Source organism: Anopheles coustani, chromosome 2, assembly GCF_943734705.1.
Source record: "Anopheles coustani chromosome 2, idAnoCousDA_361_x.2, whole genome shotgun sequence".
Taxonomy (NCBI): domain Eukaryota; kingdom Metazoa; phylum Arthropoda; class Insecta; order Diptera; family Culicidae; genus Anopheles; species Anopheles coustani.
The window spans coordinates 54,938,864-54,959,547 of record NC_071289.1 but is presented as its reverse complement, the minus strand read 5'-3'; the positions used below and the strand labels follow the sequence as shown (position 1 = coordinate 54,959,547).

The 20,684-nt window shown below is 44.5% G+C and overlaps 3 protein-coding genes across 5 annotated transcripts; 2 read left to right on the top strand and 1 right to left on the bottom strand.

The window, feature by feature from the left end:
• The first annotated feature begins 7 nt into the window (after positions 1-7).
• On the top strand, positions 8-1,700 carry LOC131263270 (pleiotropic regulator 1). 2 transcript variants are annotated; one of them, XM_058265441.1, is made up of 3 exons: positions 8-202; positions 275-411; positions 470-1,700. In XM_058265441.1, the coding sequence occupies exons 1-3, from the start codon at positions 90-92 to the stop codon at positions 1,600-1,602; spliced, it is 1,383 nt and encodes a 460-aa protein (XP_058121424.1). In that variant the 5' UTR covers positions 8-89; the 3' UTR covers positions 1,603-1,700. The 2 variants fall into 2 exon arrangements, with proteins under 2 accessions (XP_058121424.1, XP_058121425.1); XM_058265442.1 differs by having other exon boundaries at positions 275-425; positions 529-1,700.
• A 557-nt stretch (positions 1,701-2,257) lies between these two features.
• On the top strand, positions 2,258-8,051 carry LOC131267793 (transitional endoplasmic reticulum ATPase TER94). The gene is made up of 5 exons (XM_058270747.1): positions 2,258-2,546; positions 3,612-3,714; positions 4,048-6,084; positions 6,352-6,506; positions 6,609-8,051. The coding sequence occupies exons 1-5, from the start codon at positions 2,530-2,532 to the stop codon at positions 6,712-6,714; spliced, it is 2,418 nt and encodes an 805-aa protein (XP_058126730.1). The 5' UTR covers positions 2,258-2,529; the 3' UTR covers positions 6,715-8,051.
• A 510-nt stretch (positions 8,052-8,561) lies between these two features.
• On the bottom strand, positions 8,562-11,280 carry LOC131262049 (uncharacterized). Of its 2 annotated transcripts, XM_058263961.1 has the most exons (3): positions 11,146-11,280; positions 10,060-11,069; positions 8,562-9,966 (listed from the first exon to the last, which is right to left on the bottom strand). In XM_058263961.1, exons 2-3 carry the CDS (start codon positions 11,036-11,038, stop codon positions 9,014-9,016), a joined length of 1,932 nt encoding a protein of 643 aa, XP_058119944.1. In that variant the 5' UTR covers positions 11,039-11,069; positions 11,146-11,280; the 3' UTR covers positions 8,562-9,013. The 2 variants fall into 2 exon arrangements, with proteins under 2 accessions (XP_058119944.1, XP_058119943.1); XM_058263960.1 differs by having other exon boundaries at positions 10,060-11,278.
• Between the last annotated feature and the right edge of the window lie 9,404 nt (positions 11,281-20,684).

Genomic DNA, 20,684 nt, shown 5'->3' with positions numbered 1-20,684 from the left:
CTGTAAAAACAACGCGCCGGCTACAATAGGCAGTAGAAAATATTCATCTTGAAAATTAATAAATTTCAACTTAAAGCCCCTTATTTCTCATGGAGGAAGTACAGCGCCACTCAGTGCACACATTGGTGTTCCGTTCACTTAAACGTACGCATGATTTCTTTGTGGCCAACCAATCGCTACTTCCGGAGGTAGACGAAAGCTTGTAAGTTTCATATAACCGAACATGATATCGTAAAAAAACTTATATTGTGTGTATGCATTCCTTCCATTTTAGGGAAAAACTTAAGTACAACATAAAAGCACGTGATGCCTACGGCTTGGTGTTGGATCGGGCTGCCAAGTCCAAAGCACTAGCAGCGAAAAGAGCTGATAGTGACAGACTCGATGGTCAGCAAGGTGGAAAGGATAATGGTAAGAAATATCTGGTTGTTTTCAGCATCAGTCTTAAGAACTCATGTTTATTTTCCAGTTTTGGCTATAACAGCCGGTGAACAAGATAGTGGCTCATCCGATGGCATAAATGCTCAGACAGCCCTTTTACCGACAACAACACCATCATCCCAGAATACGTCAAATGCGGTTCAAATACTTCCGAAAAAGGCACCAACCATACCGAAACCAAAATGGCACGCCCCATGGAAGCTTTGTCGAGTGATTTCTGGCCACCTTGGTTGGGTACGTTGCGTTGCAGTAGAACCCGGCAATGAGTGGTTTGCTACCGGTGCTGCCGATCGGGTGATCAAAATTTGGGACCTAGCAAGCGGAAAGCTCAAGCTCTCCCTTACTGGCCATGTTAGTACGGTTCGCGCTCTAGAGGTCAGTCCGCGTCATCCGTATCTCTTCAGTTGCGGAGAGGATCGGCAGGTGAAGTGCTGGGATTTGGAGTACAACAAAGTAATACGGCACTACCATGGGCACCTGTCGGCCGTATACACGATGTCATTGCATCCAACCATTGACGTGCTGGTTACAGCCGGTCGTGACTCAACCGCGCGAGTATGGGACATGCGTACAAAGGCGAACATTCACACGCTAACGGGACACACGAACACGGTCGCTAGTGTGGTGACGCAGGCGGCCAATCCTCAAATAATCACCGGCAGCCACGATTCAACTGTCCGCCTGTGGGACTTGGCGGCTGGCAAAAGCTTGTGCACCCTGACGAATCATAAGAAGAGTGTCCGTGCAATCGTGCTGCATCCGACACTGTACATGTTTGCCTCGGCCTCACCGGACAACATCAAACAATGGCGCTGTCCAGAGGGCAACTTTATACAGAATCTTGGCGGGCACAATTCTATCGTGAATTGTATGGCGGTGAATCCGGAGGGCGTTCTGGTGTCCGGCGGGGACAATGGAACCATGTTCTTCTGGGACTGGCGCACTGGTTACAATTTTCAGCGCTTCCAGGCAGCGGTTCAGCCCGGATCGATGGATAGTGAAGCCGGTATATTTTCCATGACGTTCGATCAGTCGGGGTCGCGTTTGATAACTACGGAGGCGGATAAGACCATTAAGATATACAAGGAAGATGACGAAGCTACAGAAGAGTCGCATCCCATTAATTGGCGTCCAGAAATCATAAAACGAAGGAAGTATTAAGTATATTGCAAAATCTGCACTCTTTTCAAAATAAATTTTAATAAAATCCCAAATCTGCTGAGATGAAATGCAAAAAGAAAAAGTTAAAATCAATAAAATGTAACGGAATGGAATGTTTTCAAAATAATAGGGTCAGGACAGGAGTTTTGCCCCGTTAGAAAGGGTATCAATTATCACACTGATTTTACAAAAAAAATACTCCCCTGACTTTATAGTGTTGATATCAATTAATTTTAGGTAAATTCTAAATTTGGAAGCGATTCTTGAGAAAATCGTTAAAATCTACGAAGCTAGATCGATACAAATAATGCAACGATTTCTTTTGTAATGACCCTCTTCTCAGTGAGGCAACACTGGATATTATCCATTCTTTCCAACGTTCGATTTGACTGAAATTAATCACATTGTCTTTAGATCGACTCGTTACGTGACTAATATGATTCGCCTCGCGTCTCGAGCGAGTCACATCAAATTCAAATAGTGATAACCGAATCACATCGAGTCTCAAACAAATCAAATCAGATTCGAATCCCAATCGAATCAAATTTAGAATCCGTCTCGGGATCAAATCTTCGAATCTTCCGAATCCCGATCTGCCAACAAATGAAAAGCCGCTTGTCATCTTCGTTGCTTCGCGTTTCGTCGTTGTCGTTGCTGTGCAGTGGAAGTTGGTTGGTTATTCCTGACTGGCAGTTGACTGAACTAGACTGATTGCTTCGAGTTAAACGGATCAACAAAGAGCCAACTCACAGTAGGCCACATTTTATCATTTATAACTTCGACAAACGCAGTAACCCAACTGGTCCGACAGGAAGAACGTAAAGTGCGTGTAGATTCGAATTAGCTCGGTTTCATTGTTCACGGGCAACAGAAGCCCAATTTCACAAGGGTTGCACACAGAGCTTAACCTAAGCACGAGATCTTCAAATGGCCGACAGCAAGAAGTGAGTAGAATGTTCGATTGAAGGATTTTTCTTTTAGTTTAAGTAATCAAACATACGTAAGGCGTATTGGCCACCGGGTTGGGGAAATTGTTGGATTCAGGATAAAACGGCAATCGACATCCCCGGAAGCGGTGAATGAGAGTACAGTTCCGAAGAAAAAAAAATGGAAAAGCACCACCACCTAGTGTCATGTTTGTACGGTCGTGGAGGTTTTCGATTGCTTCTCGTGCGCTGAGCTGTGTGTGTGTGCGCGCGTGTGTTTGTGTGCGTGTGTCTTCAGATGACGGGGTTGAAGCACGAATCGCTTCAATTTTCGCTTGTCACGATATGCTTTTGCTACTTACAAGTTACCGAATAAAAAATGCATCCAAGACTCCATGGCTTTCCCAAGCGCTTGACATCCGTTTGTCTGCATTATCCGCTTCCGGAAAGGACCGATATTTCAGATACGCACCGGTTTGCCAAGTCTCAACCGGGAGCTCTGTGGACTTAATGGCCGATTTCATTAGATTTGGTTGCGTCAGTACGCGAAGACTTCAACATGATGCAAATGAAATTATACACAAAGTTAACTTGAATTATTCGCGAGCTGGCATATATTTTCTAACTCGCCATGTTTACAAAACGTTGGGATGTTTTTAGTTTTTTCCGTTAAAGATAGGCGTTGGTAGAATTAGTTCCTATTAAATAATGCTCTACTATTTCCATCAAAGGCTTGGTCTACACTACCGAAAGCCTTACATAAAACTATTACGAAATGAAACATTCATCTAACGTTGTTATGATCTTTTTTACATATGAATAATGTTCCTTGTCGAAGATTCCTGCGTGATTTGAAGTCTTTATTCCATTAAGCATCTTACGCTCGTATGACCGAATGTGATATCGATACGAATTCGCGTATTTTCTTACGTGCTCTCTTTCCCTCTTTCGATGTCTTGTATCTGCAAAGGCTATTAACCTTTCCCACAAGTGCCGCGGAAACGATTCATTTCATTAGTATCCCATCGTACCATTTTTGTCCAGATTTAACAGATTTTAACACTTCTTCTTCACAACTTCTAGCGAGGACTTGGCCACCGCCATCCTGAAGCGCAAGGATCGCCCGAATCGTCTCATCGTCGACGAAGCCGCCAACGATGACAACTCGGTTATTTCGTTGTCTCAGGTGAGTTATTTTTCCTCAACGGTACCCGAAAATGAGTCTTGTCTACATTTTATACAATTTGCGCGCAAACGATGGGTGGGTTATTAGCGATAAGGCTTGATTCACAATCTTACTCATCATCTTCACATATTCTTTACATCTTTACTTACGGGATCATTCGATCAATCCATTCGTGTGAACAAACACACCTTAGTTTAATCATAGCTAGCGTATTATTTTTTTCTTAAAATATAATCTATTGCTTAAAATCAAGAAATATTCATTTCTTTGCATTTGGTACATTTGCTGGAACTTAATTTCTTAATTTCTTTCTAACAACGCATATGTTTGCAGGCAAAAATGGACGAGCTGGAGCTATTCCGTGGTGATACGGTACTATTGAAGGGCAAGCGTCGGAAGGAGACGGTATGCATCGTGCTGTCGGACGAAAATTGCCCAGACGAGAAGATTCGCATGAACAGGGTGGTTCGCAACAATCTGCGCGTCTGGTTGGGTGACGTGGTGATGATTCAGTCCTGCCCCGATGTAAAGTATGGCAAACGGGTGCACATCCTACCCATTGACGATACGGTCGAGGGACTTACCGGTAACCTGTTCGATGTCTACCTGAAGCCGTACTTCCTTGAAGCTTACCGGCCGATTCACAAGGACGACACGTTCATCGTGCGCGGTGGTATGCGTGCCGTCGAGTTTAAGGTGGTCGGTGCTGACCCAGCGCCGTACTGCATCGTGGCGCCGGAAACGGTCATCCACTGCGAGGGTAATCCGATCAAGCGCGAGGAAGAGGAAGAAACGCTGAACGCAGTCGGGTACGACGATATCGGTGGCTGCCGAAAGCAGCTGGCACAGATTAAGGAGATGGTAGAGCTGCCATTGCGCCATCCGTCGCTGTTCAAGGCGATCGGAGTGAAGCCTCCGCGCGGTATTTTGATGTACGGGCCACCCGGCACCGGTAAGACGCTAATTGCGCGCGCCGTCGCCAATGAAACCGGTGCCTTTTTCTTCCTGATCAACGGCCCGGAGATCATGTCGAAGTTGGCGGGCGAGTCGGAGTCCAACCTACGCAAGGCATTCGAGGAGGCGGAGAAGAACTCGCCGGCCATCATCTTCATTGACGAAATCGATGCGATCGCACCGAAGCGTGAGAAAACGCACGGTGAGGTGGAACGACGTATCGTTTCGCAGCTGCTAACGCTGATGGACGGCATGAAGAAAAGCTCGCATGTGATCGTGATGGCGGCGACCAACCGACCGAACTCGATCGATCCCGCTCTACGTCGCTTCGGACGATTCGATCGTGAGATCGACATCGGCATTCCGGACGCTACCGGTCGACTGGAGGTGCTACGCATCCACACGAAAAACATGAAGCTGGCTGACGACGTGGATCTGGAGCAGATTGCGGCCGAATCGCACGGTCACGTCGGTGCCGATCTGGCGTCGCTATGCTCGGAGGCAGCCCTTCAACAAATCCGCGAGAAAATGGACCTGATCGACCTGGAAGACGATCAGATCGACGCGGAGGTGTTGGCCTCGCTGGCCGTCTCGATGGAGAACTTCCGGTATGCGATGACCAAGTCGAGCCCATCGGCGCTGCGCGAAACTGTGGTCGAGGTACCGAACACGACCTGGACCGATATCGGTGGCCTGGAGAATGTGAAGCGCGAGCTGCAGGAGCTGGTGCAGTACCCGGTCGAGCATCCGGACAAGTTCCTGAAGTTCGGCATGCAGCCTTCGCGTGGTGTGCTCTTCTATGGGCCGCCCGGTTGCGGTAAAACGCTGCTAGCCAAGGCCATCGCTAACGAGTGTCAGGCCAATTTCATCTCCGTCAAGGGTCCCGAGCTGCTGACAATGTGGTTCGGTGAGTCGGAAGCGAACGTGCGCGACATCTTCGACAAAGCACGCTCCGCCTCGCCCTGTGTGCTGTTCTTCGACGAGCTGGACAGTATCGCGAAGTCGCGTGGTGGCAACGTGGGAGACGCTGGTGGTGCCGCCGATCGAGTGATCAACCAGATCCTCACGGAGATGGACGGTATGGGCGCGAAGAAGAATGTATTCATCATCGGTGCGACCAACCGGCCGGACATCATTGATCCCGCCATCCTGCGCCCGGGTCGCTTGGACCAGCTTATCTACATTCCGCTGCCGGACGAGAAGTCGCGCGAGGCGATTCTCCGGGCGAACCTGCGCAAGAGCCCAGTTGCCGACGACGTTGATCTTAACTACGTAGCCAAGGTGACGCAGGGCTTCTCCGGTGCGGATTTGACAGAAATTTGCCAGCGCGCCTGTAAGCTGGCGATTCGACAGGCAATCGAGGCCGAGATCCGTCGAGAGCGTGACCGTGCTGCCAACCAGAACTCGGCTATGGATGTAAGTATTCATTCACTTGTTTTAAAGTACCAATATCATTGAAAAACAGCACAACGTTTCGTATTCCAATAAATGAATATGGTTGTTTTGCTGATTCAATATCAGATCAAAAATCTTTTATTCAGTACTTAAACCTTCAGCTTGTGTCAACACAATCAAACATTTATCGTTTAATTTTCATTCCAAATGAAAATTTATTTTTTATTTAGAAGAAATTTGCCATAAAGACACACTTGACAAATCGTTTTTCTAATATTTTCTACACAGATGGATGAGGAGGATCCAGTGCCCGAAATTACGCGTGATCACTTTGAGGAAGCGATGAAGTTCGCCCGCCGTTCGGTTTCGGACAACGACATTCGCAAGTACGAAATGTTCGCCCAAACGTTGCAGCAATCTCGAGGTTTCGGTACCAACTTCCGGTGAGTAAACTGTGGGGACAAAGGCGTTGATTATTTTTTGGCGTAAACTCTTTTTGTTGTACGACCAATAATGTGTATGAACACTCATTTCGGCATTCACAGATTCCCATCAGGCCAGGGAAGTTCCAGCTCACAGGGCGGCCAGGGTTCATCGCAACCGACGAGCAATAATCCAGGGGATAACGGCGACGATGATCTCTACAGTTAGATTGTTCCAGGTTCGGCTGGCAAACATTTGGAGCCTACATTGCTGGCTGCTGCTGCTGCTGGTGGTGTCGCTGCCTTCTTTTCCACAAGCCAATACATTTAACAGCGCGACATTTAAATTTCATAACCCTTGCTCAGCATACCTTGTCATCCTCTTTCCCTTATCGTTAGATGAGCAACAACTCCCTGGAGGTTCGATGCCTCTGTGGTTAGGTTTTTTTTTATCAGAATTAAAGATTCAATTCAACCGTTTGTTCCGATCTGGCTAGAAAACGAGATCCGCCAAAAGGATACCAGTCTTTGTTTTGTTTGTGTGTGCGTGTTTTCGAGAAAAAAGGTTCGATGAATATAGCAGGAAGTAGTCGGTGTAGTTTTTGATGATAAGCGTGTGATGGTTTTACTAGTAATTCAATCTGATTCTACAGTATCGATCGTATGCTCCACCGTAAGAATCCAGTAATGGAGTAATCTTGCGAAAATGGAATGAATATTAGATAAATATGTCTAACACTTGGGATGCACTAATTGAACAGCTGAATGAGAATTAGGAGGTTGAAACACACAGGAAATCGAAAACAGAATTACATTTCCCGCATCATTAAAAAGAGAAAAATAATAGAAAAAAACTATCGGATGGATTTGGTGATAAGAGTATGGGAGAGTTTTGAGGACGATAAAAAATGCAAAAATGTAAAATGTTGGTGGGGAACTAGGCGTGATCAGCACAGCAGCTAACGGAAAGGCCTCTTAATTCTAATTCAATTTAAAAGAAACAGAAAGCTCTGTTATTCTTAAGATTAGCTCTTCTAGTTTTTGCCCTTTTTTTTCTTTCTTTCACATAAGTAAATCTTCACACATTTCGTGTCCTTTTTTCTTCAGAAAGCTCCTCCTTCTACCTTTGCTGTCACATTCAACGCATTATTTGATTGTACCACTCTTTCTACCCTCAGTTATCTTCATTTGTATCGTATCGTAGTAGAAATAATTATCCCACACTTAAACGATCCTTGAGTAACGTAGAAGTGTCGTCTGGCGGAGCTAACAAACGACTATGCAAACACAAACACACACAGACACACCAGCGAGCGAGAAAACAAGTAACATAAATGACGGAAAATTGCCCCATTAAAAACAAATATGCTACGCATATGAAAAGGCAGGAGACGGACATCGGATCTTCTTGAAGCTGGTTTTCTTGTCCTCTATCGAAGCTTGACGGTCGATCTCGCTGACTCTTCTATACCTTGTATTTTTACGAAAAAGAACACTTGAATGTATGCAAAGTGGGCGAATATTCATAATAATAAAAAACGGTAAAGATGATTCTACGGATCCGGGTATGTGTATTGAGCGAATATTCGTTTATTGCATTTTGAAATTTGCTCTTAAGAAATCTCGGTAAGCATCCTTTGTTACTTCCGAAACAAATCTAGTAAGTGGTGCACAAAATTGTCCCTGGCGTTGTTGGAACCTCTTGAACCGGTTTAGTTAACGAAATTTCCGCTGCTGGATGATACGATACGGTCTAAGTTAATTGAAATACCGAATGAAAACTTCCCAGCAGTCAAAACAATGTGTCGCCTAAAATGGGGATTTTGAATCTTTTAAGTAATGGAGTAGGTCAATAATCAGTAATCCGTGGGCACCTGTTCAAGCTTGAAGTCTAGTTATCGTAGCGAATAATTGGCCTAGTACAAATGCACTAAGCTAGAGTAAGTGAGTACACAGCAGGCAAAAGCAAAAGAATAACATTTGGTTTGTGACGTTCCTTCGGTGGTTTGGCGACGAGCTGTTTAAAAAAAAAAAACATTTACATACGATCCAACCGGATCAGGCGCATGATGCACAGGAAGTGCTTCAACGATGAGGAGAATTCTGAGAGTTTCTATGGCACTTGAACTCGCATTCAAATCAATATGTGGAGAACAGTGCAATGAACAATCGCACATTTTATCTTCTTTAATAGGTTTTATTCTATCCAATTTATACTGTACCAATGCCAAACTATACTTTGTGAAGATGGCCATTGCCAACCACATCGATTTTGCAGTATCGATTGATATTTTCCTATGTTGCAAACATGAAATTGTGAACACAAGTAACGTGAAAATACTTTTACACTGTTTTATTATGTCAAATCAAAGCGATAACCTAAATGAAACTAAAACTTGCATCCCACAATGCGGCTATGCGGGAACTCCGGCTAGAATAAACACTGTTGTGTTGAAAGGTGTACAAATATGTCCTCCGCATGATTTTAGCTCAGTAGGATGGGGTTACTTAGGTTATGCGTCGACATGTTAGCTGGACGATACCAGCTCGGATTTCACCGATGACCTCTTGCGTACCACTAGCTGCTGCCGAAGGACCGGAGTACCGTTCGGCAGTGTGAGTCTTTGTTTGTTGCTTGTTGCTATCGTGTTCGACTGACCCGAGGATGGTATGAGTCTTATGAAGGACTGGCCCACCGACTGTTGAACCACCGTCCGCTTGAAAGGCATGGACGTTGGCTTGGGCACCGTAAGATTCCGCATCCCCTCGCGTTTTATGGTGATATTTTTCATCGTATTACTTCCCGACAACGTCGTAACGTGCCGAACAACCGTTGGTACTGGTTGCGTCATTGGTGCGCTCACGCTGCCACGCTGTCGGTTGGGAGTTATCAATTGGGCCGCCAGAAGATTCCACTGTTTCAACCGTTCGATCAGAATCGCGGACTTTTCTCGCGATAGCTCGAGTTCACGGATAAGCAGTATCAACTCTGACTGTGTTATAAGGTGCGGAGGGCGCACCACCCGTACCGGCGTGTTGGGGTTGGAAGGGTCCGTAGAACTTGTGGGCGCGGCACCGGCGTTGTCAGTGGAGCCCGAAGATGAGGATCTGGTCGTCAGCTTTTCTGGGGAAATCATCTTTACCACCACCATCTTTGATGAAGCCGTCGACGACGCGGATGGGAGACTGTGAATATTGATAAACTCGGCCGCCCTTAATGGCTTGTGCTCTTCCGCTTCCTCTAACTGTTCCATTTTAAGCTGTGCTTCTGGCTTCTTCTCCTGTTGCGCTCCATTTGTTTCTTGTTCCTTTTTTACCTCTGGCAGTTTAGGTTTTTCAATTTCCTGATTTATCTGTTGTTCGCCCTCCACTTCCTCTTCTTCATCATCGTCATCTTCGATCTCGATTGTAATAGGCATATTTACATGTCCATTTACAGCACGCATAAGCGCAGTAGGCGACGTTGACGTAAAATCGTTGTCTGAAAAAGAAATAGAAGTGTCAACATACTGTTTCAACGGCGTTGTAGTATTTAATGGAATAAGATCAGATCCGATCGTTTCTGTTCCCTTACATTCCGGAAGCTCGCCTTGCAGCGAGAACACGCTGGTGATTTGCGGGTTGCCTAACTGCTGTTGTCTCGCACTAGTGGTGGTTGTTTGTGAACGGAGATTCTTCGAAATTACCGGCGGATGGGAACCTACTGAAGAACGAGACGACGACGGGAGGCGCTTTTCGCTCTGCTCAAGCACGATCGAGGGTTCCAAGGAGTGCAGTCGCACCTTCGTCACGTCGTACATGTTCGCGTCCGGTGGATCAGACGACTTACGTTTCAAGCCGGCTACCAGCACCTGATTCGTCGACTTCGCCCCCTGTCGAGCGTCGGTTTGTGCCGTTCCGACATGCACCTGCTTGTTGTCGACACCGTTCACCATGTTCGTGGGCCTCTTGCTTACGACCGGTGCAGCCATCAGACTTCCCATGGAACGGCCACGCCTCGCCACAATGGAGGTGTTGATTGCCTTCAGGCTCGTCATACGAGGTTTTATTGCTGAGAGTAGGTTGTCCGGGTAGTTCACAGGTTCGTCGAGATAGCCCATGGATCCTCGTCGCCCCATCGAAGTTGTCATGCAGAAGTAGCAATCCATCTGGTGGTTGCTCGGTTCACTCCATATCATTGGCACGTCGAACGACAAGTCAGGTCTTAAAATCATTCCGCTGGACCATCGAAGCAGTGCGTTGTTGCAGTCATTGCAAACGGATGGCGGACCGTGGACATAGTTTCGTTTGTTCGTCCGGCACTCAAAGTACGCCTCATACGCGTCGATCAGCGGCTTCGTCATTATCGAGCGCTTGTGGTGCGACTTTGTGTAAACGCCGCACACGAAGCAGAACATATTTTTTGGGTTTTTACATGTCAGTTTAAGCGCCATCGACGCCATCGACGCCATCTTCACCGCGCTTGGTAATCTTTCTTGCTTGTTGTCCACTAAAGGGAATTCCTGTTCAATAGTGTATCTCACTCTCGCACACAATATCTCAACCCCGCACATCCACTCCCCCAGCGGGATGATTTAACTCTTCCTACAGCAATCGACAAAACACAACACAATGGACGATTTAAGACGTTTTTCAAAAATATAGTATCACCATTACGTACTGTTCAAATAGTGTTTGCTTAACGGCATAGCAGACCCAAAGGTACTAAGTAATTCGGTACAAAATAAGCAGCGGATCGGACAAGGGAAGTAACTAGCGCTACAATCCACTCAAAGACGCGTGTGACGTTTACCACTTTGTTTACCTGTCGCGCGCTCAAACTCGTGTTGACAGAATCGAGGTTCAGAAGATTCGGAATCTCGTCCTTCGAAGGATTCTATCGGATGGTTGCGGTGTGAGGACGACTTCCCGTCGGTGACAATGGTTTGGGCCAGTACCACATTTAACCTCTTACCATACTTTTCATTCAAAACCAGACTCTCCATCGTGAATTTTCTTTTGAGAGTGTTTAGCGAAAAATCAATGTGGCCAAACAACGGTGATTTTCGATTCGATTTTCCCACCACTAGCAAGGTTACTGGAACAAAGCAGTGGAACTTCGAGAGGTTGGACCACCACAGCTTTTCATGTCTATATACCTTGAAGGTACTGAGCATGGTCTACACCAGGGATCGGCATACGTTTCCCAAAAAGGGCCAGATGAGTAAAGAGAAACCGAAAGCGCGGGCACGGATAGCTTAAACGGCGATTTAATGTTTTCAAAGTAATACTGGTAAAATCCCAAATGAGGCCCCCTACTTGCCGAATCGTTGCCGTCTTTTTCATGTTTGCGCCTGAAAGTTATGCAATAGGTGGCACATCAATTCATTTTGAATATTTGAACCGTTGAATTTCCGTTAGCAGCTGTAACAGCTTGAACTAATCGGTCAAACTAACCAAGATGGACAGCATAAACCAATTAGTTAAAATTTCGTGAAATAAGGGGGGCCTGTGGGCGTAGCCTAAATTTCATAAACTCGAGCAAGTAATGCATCAGGGAGTTCATGTTGTACATCCTGTCCAGTATAACCATAATCTTTAATATAACGAGACATTCAACTCAAACGGTTCACACAACGCCAGGTGGGTTCTAAGGGAGGTGAGCTCAAAAGCCTGGTCCTGGTAGCCATATTGAAATTGATTTTTGATAATCGTTCATAGTTTTGTTTACCAATCAAAGCACACAACGACGATGCATATGCAAGTTAACGGAAGTAGTTTAAACGATACCCAAAGAGAACCTTGCTGCACTTTCCTACCAAAGGTATACATGCCTACCAAAAAGAACCTTGCCTTGAAAAGAAGAAGTGTATTTTTGGTAGGCATGGACTCCTCATAACCTACCAATATTTTGGGAGGCACCGCAGTGGAAAGAGGTGCTGGCTGTCAAACCTTTGTTTACTGTTTATACCCTTATTAGACGAGGAATATTTCTGTCCGTCGATTTTGAAAGATAGTGTCAAATTGCCATTGACAGCAATATTGCTGTCAGAAAATCGGAACCTGGCACGACCGGTTCCGATTTTCTTTCGACTACCCGGTTGACAAAAATTCAAATTTTTTGCAGCTGTCATGTAGTACCAGCAAGTTTTTCCATGGCAGGTTCCTGGGACTCTTGCTGGAACTACATACCCAACGAGAAATTTTGGCGTTATTTTGGGGTAAAAGAATTCTCTTGAGAACTGATCGCTCTTCTTTTGAGAATTCTTTTACCCCTTATTTTGCAACAGATTTCCTATGCAATTGTGGATGTAAAACACTTTTGAAAAGAAGGGTAAAACAATTCTCTTAATACTTGCGGGACACCGCAAAAGAGAACAGTTTTGACAACGTGACTGTGCAACGTGTTTATAACACCTATTTCTGACTATACGCGCAAAAAACGTATACCCATTCGTAGTAGATTATATGAGCTGGGTTCAGGATATCTTTTCTTTCCAAAAATAATTATTTTAATGCAGGAAAAAATTTTTGATTGTTTTATTATTTTGATACACCGATAATATTATATACATATAGTCCGGTTCAGAAGGCAATCAGGGGAAATGTTCAGAAATCGTCCGACGCCTCCTCTGGTTCGTGCTGGCAAACAGCGACCACGGATCGTAGCAGGCTCCTTCGATGTACGATGTGCAGCACCACTCCGTCATGCCCAGTGAAAACACGTAGAATGCATTCATGTTTATTTCAAGCCGCTTCTTCCTCCTTGTCGAGACACTGAAATGTGTGAAAAGTGCAGAGAAATCATCATCAGTAAGAACTCTCTGCTGTGGGTTCTTACACACGTACTTACTGTCTGGTGCGAGTTAACCCGGCCCCGGTTAACCACCCCGAGTCGGTCGATCCAAGCGCTGCTATCGGACACGGGCCACCGATGCTATGTTACACCCGGTAACAACCGATGATCGCCGCGATGTCCAACCGACACCGACCAACTATTAACACTGAGTTGCAGTTTCGGCGCCTGTCGCTAAGGGTCATCGTCTCATCCTGTTTCCTTTCCTGCCCTTTTCCTACCATGTTTCATGATGTTGTTTAACACATTGTTTAATAAACTTCACTCCGATTCCGACACCCAAACCCGCGAAAGCGTTATTCTTAACTCGCAGCTAGTTGGCCACACTTGCACAGTCAACAGTAAACAAACAAAGGTTTGACAGCCAGTACCTCCTTCCACTGCGGTGCCTCCGAAAAAAAAAATATTGGTAGGTTATGAGGAGTCCATGCCTACCAAAAATACACTTGGCAAGGTTCTTTTAGGTAGGCATGTATACCTTTGGTAGGAACGTGCAGCAAGGTTCTCCTTGGGTAGTACCAGCAACAATGCCAATTTCTGTCAACCGGGTAGTATTTTTATGTCAAAGTGGCGATTTGTTTACTTTTTGCTCTGTTGTTTGCAACAGATTTTTTTCGTTACTCTTGGTTGAAAAAAACGCTAAATTCAAACATGAAAATGATCAATCAACTGCAAAACACATTTAGTAGAACTTTGCGTTATTACACGAGCGGACAGCATTTTTATGTCAAAAGCCAATTTTGGCAGGTAAATACTGGGCAAAGATGACAGAAAAAGCCCTCGTCTAATAAGGGTATTACTGTTTACTGTGCAAGTCTGGCCAACTAGCAAGGGTAAAAGAGTAAATGAGGCAAGGGCTAGATTCTCCTCTTCCTACTGGTTCACATTAAGCGCCTGAAGCTATGCAAAGCGAGACGCATGCATACTTTTCAAATATTTCAAAGAACATAACGGTTTAAATTAATCACGCAGTGGAGGTTGAATGCGGGTTAACATACTTTTACATGTTAAGTTACTAGTAAGTAAACTATACCACACATGATGGACAGCATGAAACAATGAGTTTAGCCGAAGAAATGATTTGGAAGCGGCGGCGCGCCCGCAGCGAGCGCAGCGAGCGGACTGCGCTAGGTCTACCGAAAAAGAGAGTTTGTTATAGTTTTGAGAAATAAGGGGGGCCCGTGGGCCCCCCTCATACCGCACCCCCTAGGTTGATTGCGTAGCCGAAATTAACGGTACACACTACGGTTCAAGGGGGTCCGCGACAGCCGAGCGGTAGCGCCGGTTAGAAAATCGGCCCATGAGCGCCGGGGCTCACCACCTCGACGGCGTGGGTTCGAATCCCAACCGAGACCGGACCCTCCCCTGTATGAGAGGATTGACTATCCACGTACAACAGGGAAACAAGTCTCGTAAGCCCTTAAGGGCAGGCATGACCAAGAGGTCGTTACGCCAAGAAGAAGAAGAAGACTACGGTTCAAATACTCGTAGGTTGAATTTAACGAATTAATGTATCACCAATTGCATACATTCAGTTTAAACGTCCACAAGAGGTGTAGCCACGATCGAAAACATGGCGGCCGGGGCCTCATTTACTCTTTTACCCTAGCAAGCATTCGACCGTGTTTTTACCAGCGTATTCGTTGTTTCATTAGTTGTTAGATTTTTCGGTAAAATCCCAAATAAAGCCCCCCGGGCGGCGCATCGTCATCATTTTTTTCACGTTTGCGCCTGAAAGTTATGCAATAGGTGGCACATAAATTCAGTTTGAATATTTGAACCGTTGATTTTCCGTTAGAAGCTGTAATGATTTGAACTAATTGGTTAAACTGAGCAAGATGGACATCATAAACCAATGATTTGGAGTGAAAAAATGAGTATGAAACGGCGGCGCGCCCGCAGCGAGCGCAGCGAGCGGACTGCGCTAGGTCTACCGAAAAAGGGAGTTTGTTATAAATTTGGGAAATAAGGGGGGCCCATGGGCTTTTGTTGTTTCACCAATTGCATACCTTTAAGGTACATCCGCTCACAATTAGTGTAGCCACGACAGCAATTTTGGCTGGGGGGGCTTCATTTGGGATGGTATTTAAATATCATTGGCGGAAGTTTTACTACGAGCTCTTTTTTCCTCAGGAACTTTTTCGTAACAAGCCCATAGAAAGAAGTCAAGTAAAGAAGTCATAAACTGTTTCACAATTTTGTATTTTGTTCAAGACTACAATTTCAATTATGCTAAAACAATGTTCTACATTCCGGATTATTGAACTCATGGGCCACTAACCATTTCAAAAGAAAGGTTATGGTTAAAAGGGTCTATGAACTTTGCAAATCCTGCCTCTCCTGTTAACGCTAGAATATAGCCAGTCACATGTGTAATTGAAACTATAATTTGTTCAACCCAACCTGCAAAAATAAATATGAAAATCTTAATCCATTATGTTTGGGGAAGTTGTAATTCTACATATATCTTTTAAACTCACAGTTGTTCGGAAAAACTACACTTGTGTGGAAGAATATAAACACGACTTGCTCGATCGGTGGTTAAACTGCAACTCTCTTTATTCCAGTTCTTTGCTTACTTATATACACGAGAACTAGTTCTTTCGATGAACGTTGCTATTCGTTACTTCTTAATACTCCTCCTCAACGTTCATTTAAATTCAACATTTGCACCATCTTTGAATGCTTTACATTTCCTAACGGTTTCGTCAATATGTCTGCTCTCATCATTTCCGATGGACAATATTTCAGTTCAATGATTTTCGAATCATCTTTTTGAATTTCCAAACCTAGGAAATATTTTGTTTCTCCTAACCACGTTATCGAAAAATGTCTACGAAGTTCCTCAGAAATTTGTTTGATTTCGTCTTCATTATCGTGAGCAATAAGTATATCGTCAACATATACAATTAAGAACATTGTTGTTTTCTTTTTCTTTGTCACGAAAAGTCCTTCGTCTGCCATGCTTTTCTTAAAACCTAAACCTTCCAATACTTTTGTAAGTTTTAAATTCCAGCATCTGGCTGACTGTTTCAGCCCATATATACTACGTTTTATTTTGCAGACTTTCTCCTCCTGACCATTTAGTTCATAATTTGGTGGCTGTAACATATAAATTTCTTCATCTATCTCTCCGTTTAAGTAAGCTGTTTTAACGTCCATATTCCTCAGGATTAGCTTATCTCTTCCTGCTATTGTTAATATTGTTCTAATGGTAGTATACTTGGTTACAGGAGCGTATACTTCATGAAAATCTATCCCGGGTTTCTGCGAATAGCCCTGTGCGACCAACCTAGCTTTGTACCGTATGGTCTTACCTGTTTCATCCAGTTTTCTTTTGAATACCCATTCACATCCAATGGCTGTTTTACCGACCGGCAATTCCGTCAACTCCCATGTTCCCAAATCGTTGTGTGATTTTAATTCGTCATCCATTGCCTTCTTCCATGCAACGGCATTCGCGGAACCCATGGCTTCGTGTACAGTTGAGGGATCACTTTCCGACGTGTTGACTGCTTCCAATACATACTCGGACATCCACCGTGGCAGCTTACCTTGTGTGCTGCGAACCGGCCTGTTGACTTCTCTGGAAACATTGTCCGAATTCTCGACGGCATCAACTAATGGAAGTTCTGACACCTTTTCATTACTGCAAATTTGGCTTTCGTTTGCATCTGCCATTTCAGGAACGTTCACCGTCTCGTCCAAAGCGCTATCATAATCACTTTCCGTGTTTTCCTTTTCACTGAATTGTTCGACATTCTGGTGATTGTTGTTTGATATATCCTCTGAACTGTCTTCTTTCACTGGACTCGAACCTATCCGCACTTTGTCTTCCAGGAAAATAACGTCACGAGCAGCAACTTCTTCCCTTCTCGCGGGGTTCCAAATTCGATAGCCGTTTGTTGAGTACCCGATCATTATTCCGCGCCACGCTTTTCCGTCGAACTTGTTACGAAATTGTTTTGGAATGTGAACAAACACGTTCGAACCGAACACTCTAAGATTGGACACATTTGGTTTTCTTTTGTTCCACATTTCGTAGGGTGTACTTTTACAGATAGCTTCCGTGGGACTACGATTTATTAAGTATGCTGCCGTTTGTATAGCGGCACCCCATAGTCCTTTATGAACACCACTGTCTTCAAGCATTGTACGCGCTTTTTCCACTAGGGTTCTGTTCATTCGCTCACTTGTACCGTTTTGCTGCGGGGAATAGGGAACGGTAAAATCCATTTGTATTCCCTTACTTTTACAGTAATCCATAAACCGATGGTTTTTATATTCTCCACCATTATCACATCTCAACCTGGAGATACCAATGCCACACTTTTTAGAGACCATGGCTTCATATTCACGAAACTTATCGAACACTTCGTTTTTAGTTTTGATCAGAAATACCATTGTAAAACGACTCCAATCGTCTATAAAAGTGACAAAAAATCGTTCGCCGTTCATCCCTGCTTCCTGCATGGGGCCACATACATCGGAGTGTATTATTTCAAGCGGTCTGCTGGATTGTTCACTTCGCCGTTTCGCAAACGGTTCTTTTGTTTGTTTTCCGAGAACACATGCTTCACATACTTGGGTATCGCAATTGTTTTTCACGGAATTTAAAACTGGTAAACCTAGCACCAAATTGTTCTTTTGAAGTGTTTGTAAATTCTTCGAACTTATGTGGCCATAACGCCTATGCCACAGTTCCTGGTCTTTTTCTATGCGTCCACCAAAAAGAATTTTTGATCTGTCTCTATAAAATTTGACACTATACAGTTTTCCGTTCTTTTCACCTTCTGCGATGATGGTCTTACCGCGAAGTATTTTCACTTTATTATTTTGAAAAATCACTTGCAACCCGGTTTCCACCATCTTTATCACTGATAATAAATTCACGCGCGCATGTTCCATGTATATGACATCTTTTATGGTTATAAAAACCGGTGGACCCATATTTGGAACCGAAAAAACATCTATATCACCACCATGTGTGGCCGTAATGAGATCCCCTTCCTTCACAGCAGCGATTGTAACTTGTTCAGGAAGTCTTTGCAATTTATTAAACAGACTCTTCTCATTCGTGATATGCTCTGTTGAACCTGAATCAACATACCACATTGATGCATCTCGTTCCTTTTCTGCACAATCAACCATAAAACACGTGCGTGACGAATTGTTCTTCCACTTTTGTGGTTTACTTCGGCAGTTCCGTTTGTAGTGTCCAACTTTTCCACAGTTATAGCACTTTTCTGTAAACTTTTTCACTTCTTTATGGTTTTGCCCGATAAAGGCTGCCGACGTTTCGCGCTCACTTTTCTCACCACGTATATTACGTTTTTGGTCTTCCGCGAGGAGCCTTTGTTTTACTAGCTCGATCGTTAGTTCTGCTTCTGGCATGTTTTCCAGAGCAGTCACCAACGGATCGTAGCTATCTGGCAGGCTTAAGAACAGCTGCGAGACCAAATCTCCATCCGTAAGGTTCGCCCCAGCTGTCTTTAATTTACGAACCAGCTCATCGAAATCACGCAAATGCGTCATTATCGATGTTCCCTCGGCCATATGTAAGCGCGCGAGTTGCTTCCTTAGAATCGTTTGGTTCGCTACCGATTTTCGAGCGTATACCTTGCTTAGGTTGCACCACATTTCTTTGGCCGTGGTCGCTTCCCTAACGATTTCCAGGCATTCGTCGGCAAGGAAATTTACAATAAGGCTTCTTGCCTTTTTGTCTGCCTTCGCGAATGCTGGTTCTTCGATTTTTATGTCTTCGGCCGACACTATATTCCACACACCTTCCGCGTCCAAAACCGTTTGCACGCGGAAACACCAATTCTCGAAATTGGTGTCTCCGTTGAAAAGCGGTATGTTGTATTTCGCCTTCTCCATGGTTGGAGCTGGGCCCATAACCTGTTCGGAAAAACTACACTTGTGTGGAAGAATATAAACACGACTTGCTCGATCGGTGGTTAAACTGCAACTCTCTTTATTCCAGTTCTTTGCTTACTTATATACACGAGAACTAGTTCTTTCGATGAACGTTGCTATTCGTTACTTCTTAATAACAGTAACGCACCACCCAACAGTGATGTAAGTGATAGAGGGGAGGTTGGCACACGCAAGCTTTGAGAAGGACTACTATTTCCGGTCCTTATACCGAACGCCATCGCAACTGTGTCGAGGAAACCTGAAATGATGTCATAGAAATAATTAATAGCACAATGCGCTGCTGGTTCCGAATTTCCGTATTCATTCAACCCGAACTGGTTTCGTCCTTTGAAATCAGTTTCGTTCGATTCAGGAGCTTGTCCTACTGATCTAGTATCCATTTTTTTGTTAGTTTCTAAAGGTAGTAAAACTTGTTTTTCCAGTTTTACAATGTAAGCCTGATTTATATAACCATTCTATTGCTTACCTGGTGACATTGGACGGCTATCAGGTCGGTAGTATTGGGCGCTACTCGGTTGCGTGTATGGCGTTGGAGCATACACCGGTTGCTGCTGATACGCAGATTGCTGCTGATATACGGGTTGCGGTTGTGCATAAACGGATTGTTGCTGGTAATATGGATATTGTTGATATACAACGGGTTGTTGGTAAATGCGCTGCTGATAAATTGATCGGTCCTGATACGATGCTTGTGGTTGGTAGTTGGTTTGCGGCTGCTGGTACTGGGGCACTGATATCGCGGCGGGTCTGGTTTCTTGGATTTTTGGCTGCGACTGGATCCTCGTTACAACTTTCTCCGTTAAATCAATTCTGGGCGCAGCTAGAAAACCAAACATGCTTCGTTAGGCGTATAAAAGGTAATGAAACAGATTCTCTACAGCATACGTACTTTCTGAATTACCCACAACAACATACTTTGGCTGATCGGTGTCGGAAAAGGCTATGGAGAAAACAAACATGTAAATAACACAGACGAAAGCTAGGATTTACTCAAAGACTTTTATGCAAACCTGCCGGTAAGATCTCTATCCCGGGAGCTGAACTATCTACGGGAGTACAACCACCGCGTGACACGGCAGCTGCTGCGAATATGAATACTGTGAAAGAAATTCGCATCCTCGTTGTGACGGGAATAAACTCTGTGCGACGCTTTTAACCTTCCTTGAGCTACTTCAAACACCAAATGTGATGATGCTCCCATTCGGTCGCTGTTGAGCGTTTGCTGCTATGTTTTAACTATCTTTGTTTACCGCACGGTGGAGGGGGTAGATCGAAAACAGGTTTCGGTAGCTTTTCGACAAATTAAGTATACTAAACAGATGTTGGTAGTGAACGACATGCTGTCATTTCACCGTTAGTTGGAAATACTGATCACAATAGTTTTGACCATTCTGGTTTTTGACCACTCTTCATACAGTTTGTAG

What these genes read in the sequence shown, in the direction of transcription:
- LOC131262049 (XM_058263961.1), bottom strand. Translation starts at nt 11,038, where the DNA reads ATGTGCGGGGTTGAGATATTGTGTGCGAGAGTGAGATACACTATTGAA. An exon ending in GCAAGGCGAGCTTCCGGAAT is followed by an intron (nt 9,967 to 10,059) that starts GTAAGGGAACAG and finishes TTTCTTTTTCAG; the next exon opens with ACAACGATTTTACGTCAACG.
- LOC131263270 (XM_058265441.1), top strand. Translation starts at nt 90, where the DNA reads ATGGAGGAAGTACAGCGCCACTCAGTGCACACATTGGTGTTCCGTTCA. An exon ending in CCGGAGGTAGACGAAAGCTT is followed by an intron (nt 203 to 274) that starts GTAAGTTTCATA and finishes CTTCCATTTTAG; the next exon opens with GGAAAAACTTAAGTACAACA. An exon ending in GCAAGGTGGAAAGGATAATG is followed by an intron (nt 412 to 469) that starts GTAAGAAATATC and finishes TTTATTTTCCAG; the next exon opens with TTTTGGCTATAACAGCCGGT.
- LOC131267793 (XM_058270747.1), top strand. An exon ending in CGGTTATTTCGTTGTCTCAG is followed by an intron (nt 3,715 to 4,047) that starts GTGAGTTATTTT and finishes ATATGTTTGCAG; the next exon opens with GCAAAAATGGACGAGCTGGA. An exon ending in ACCAGAACTCGGCTATGGAT is followed by an intron (nt 6,085 to 6,351) that starts GTAAGTATTCAT and finishes TTTTCTACACAG; the next exon opens with ATGGATGAGGAGGATCCAGT.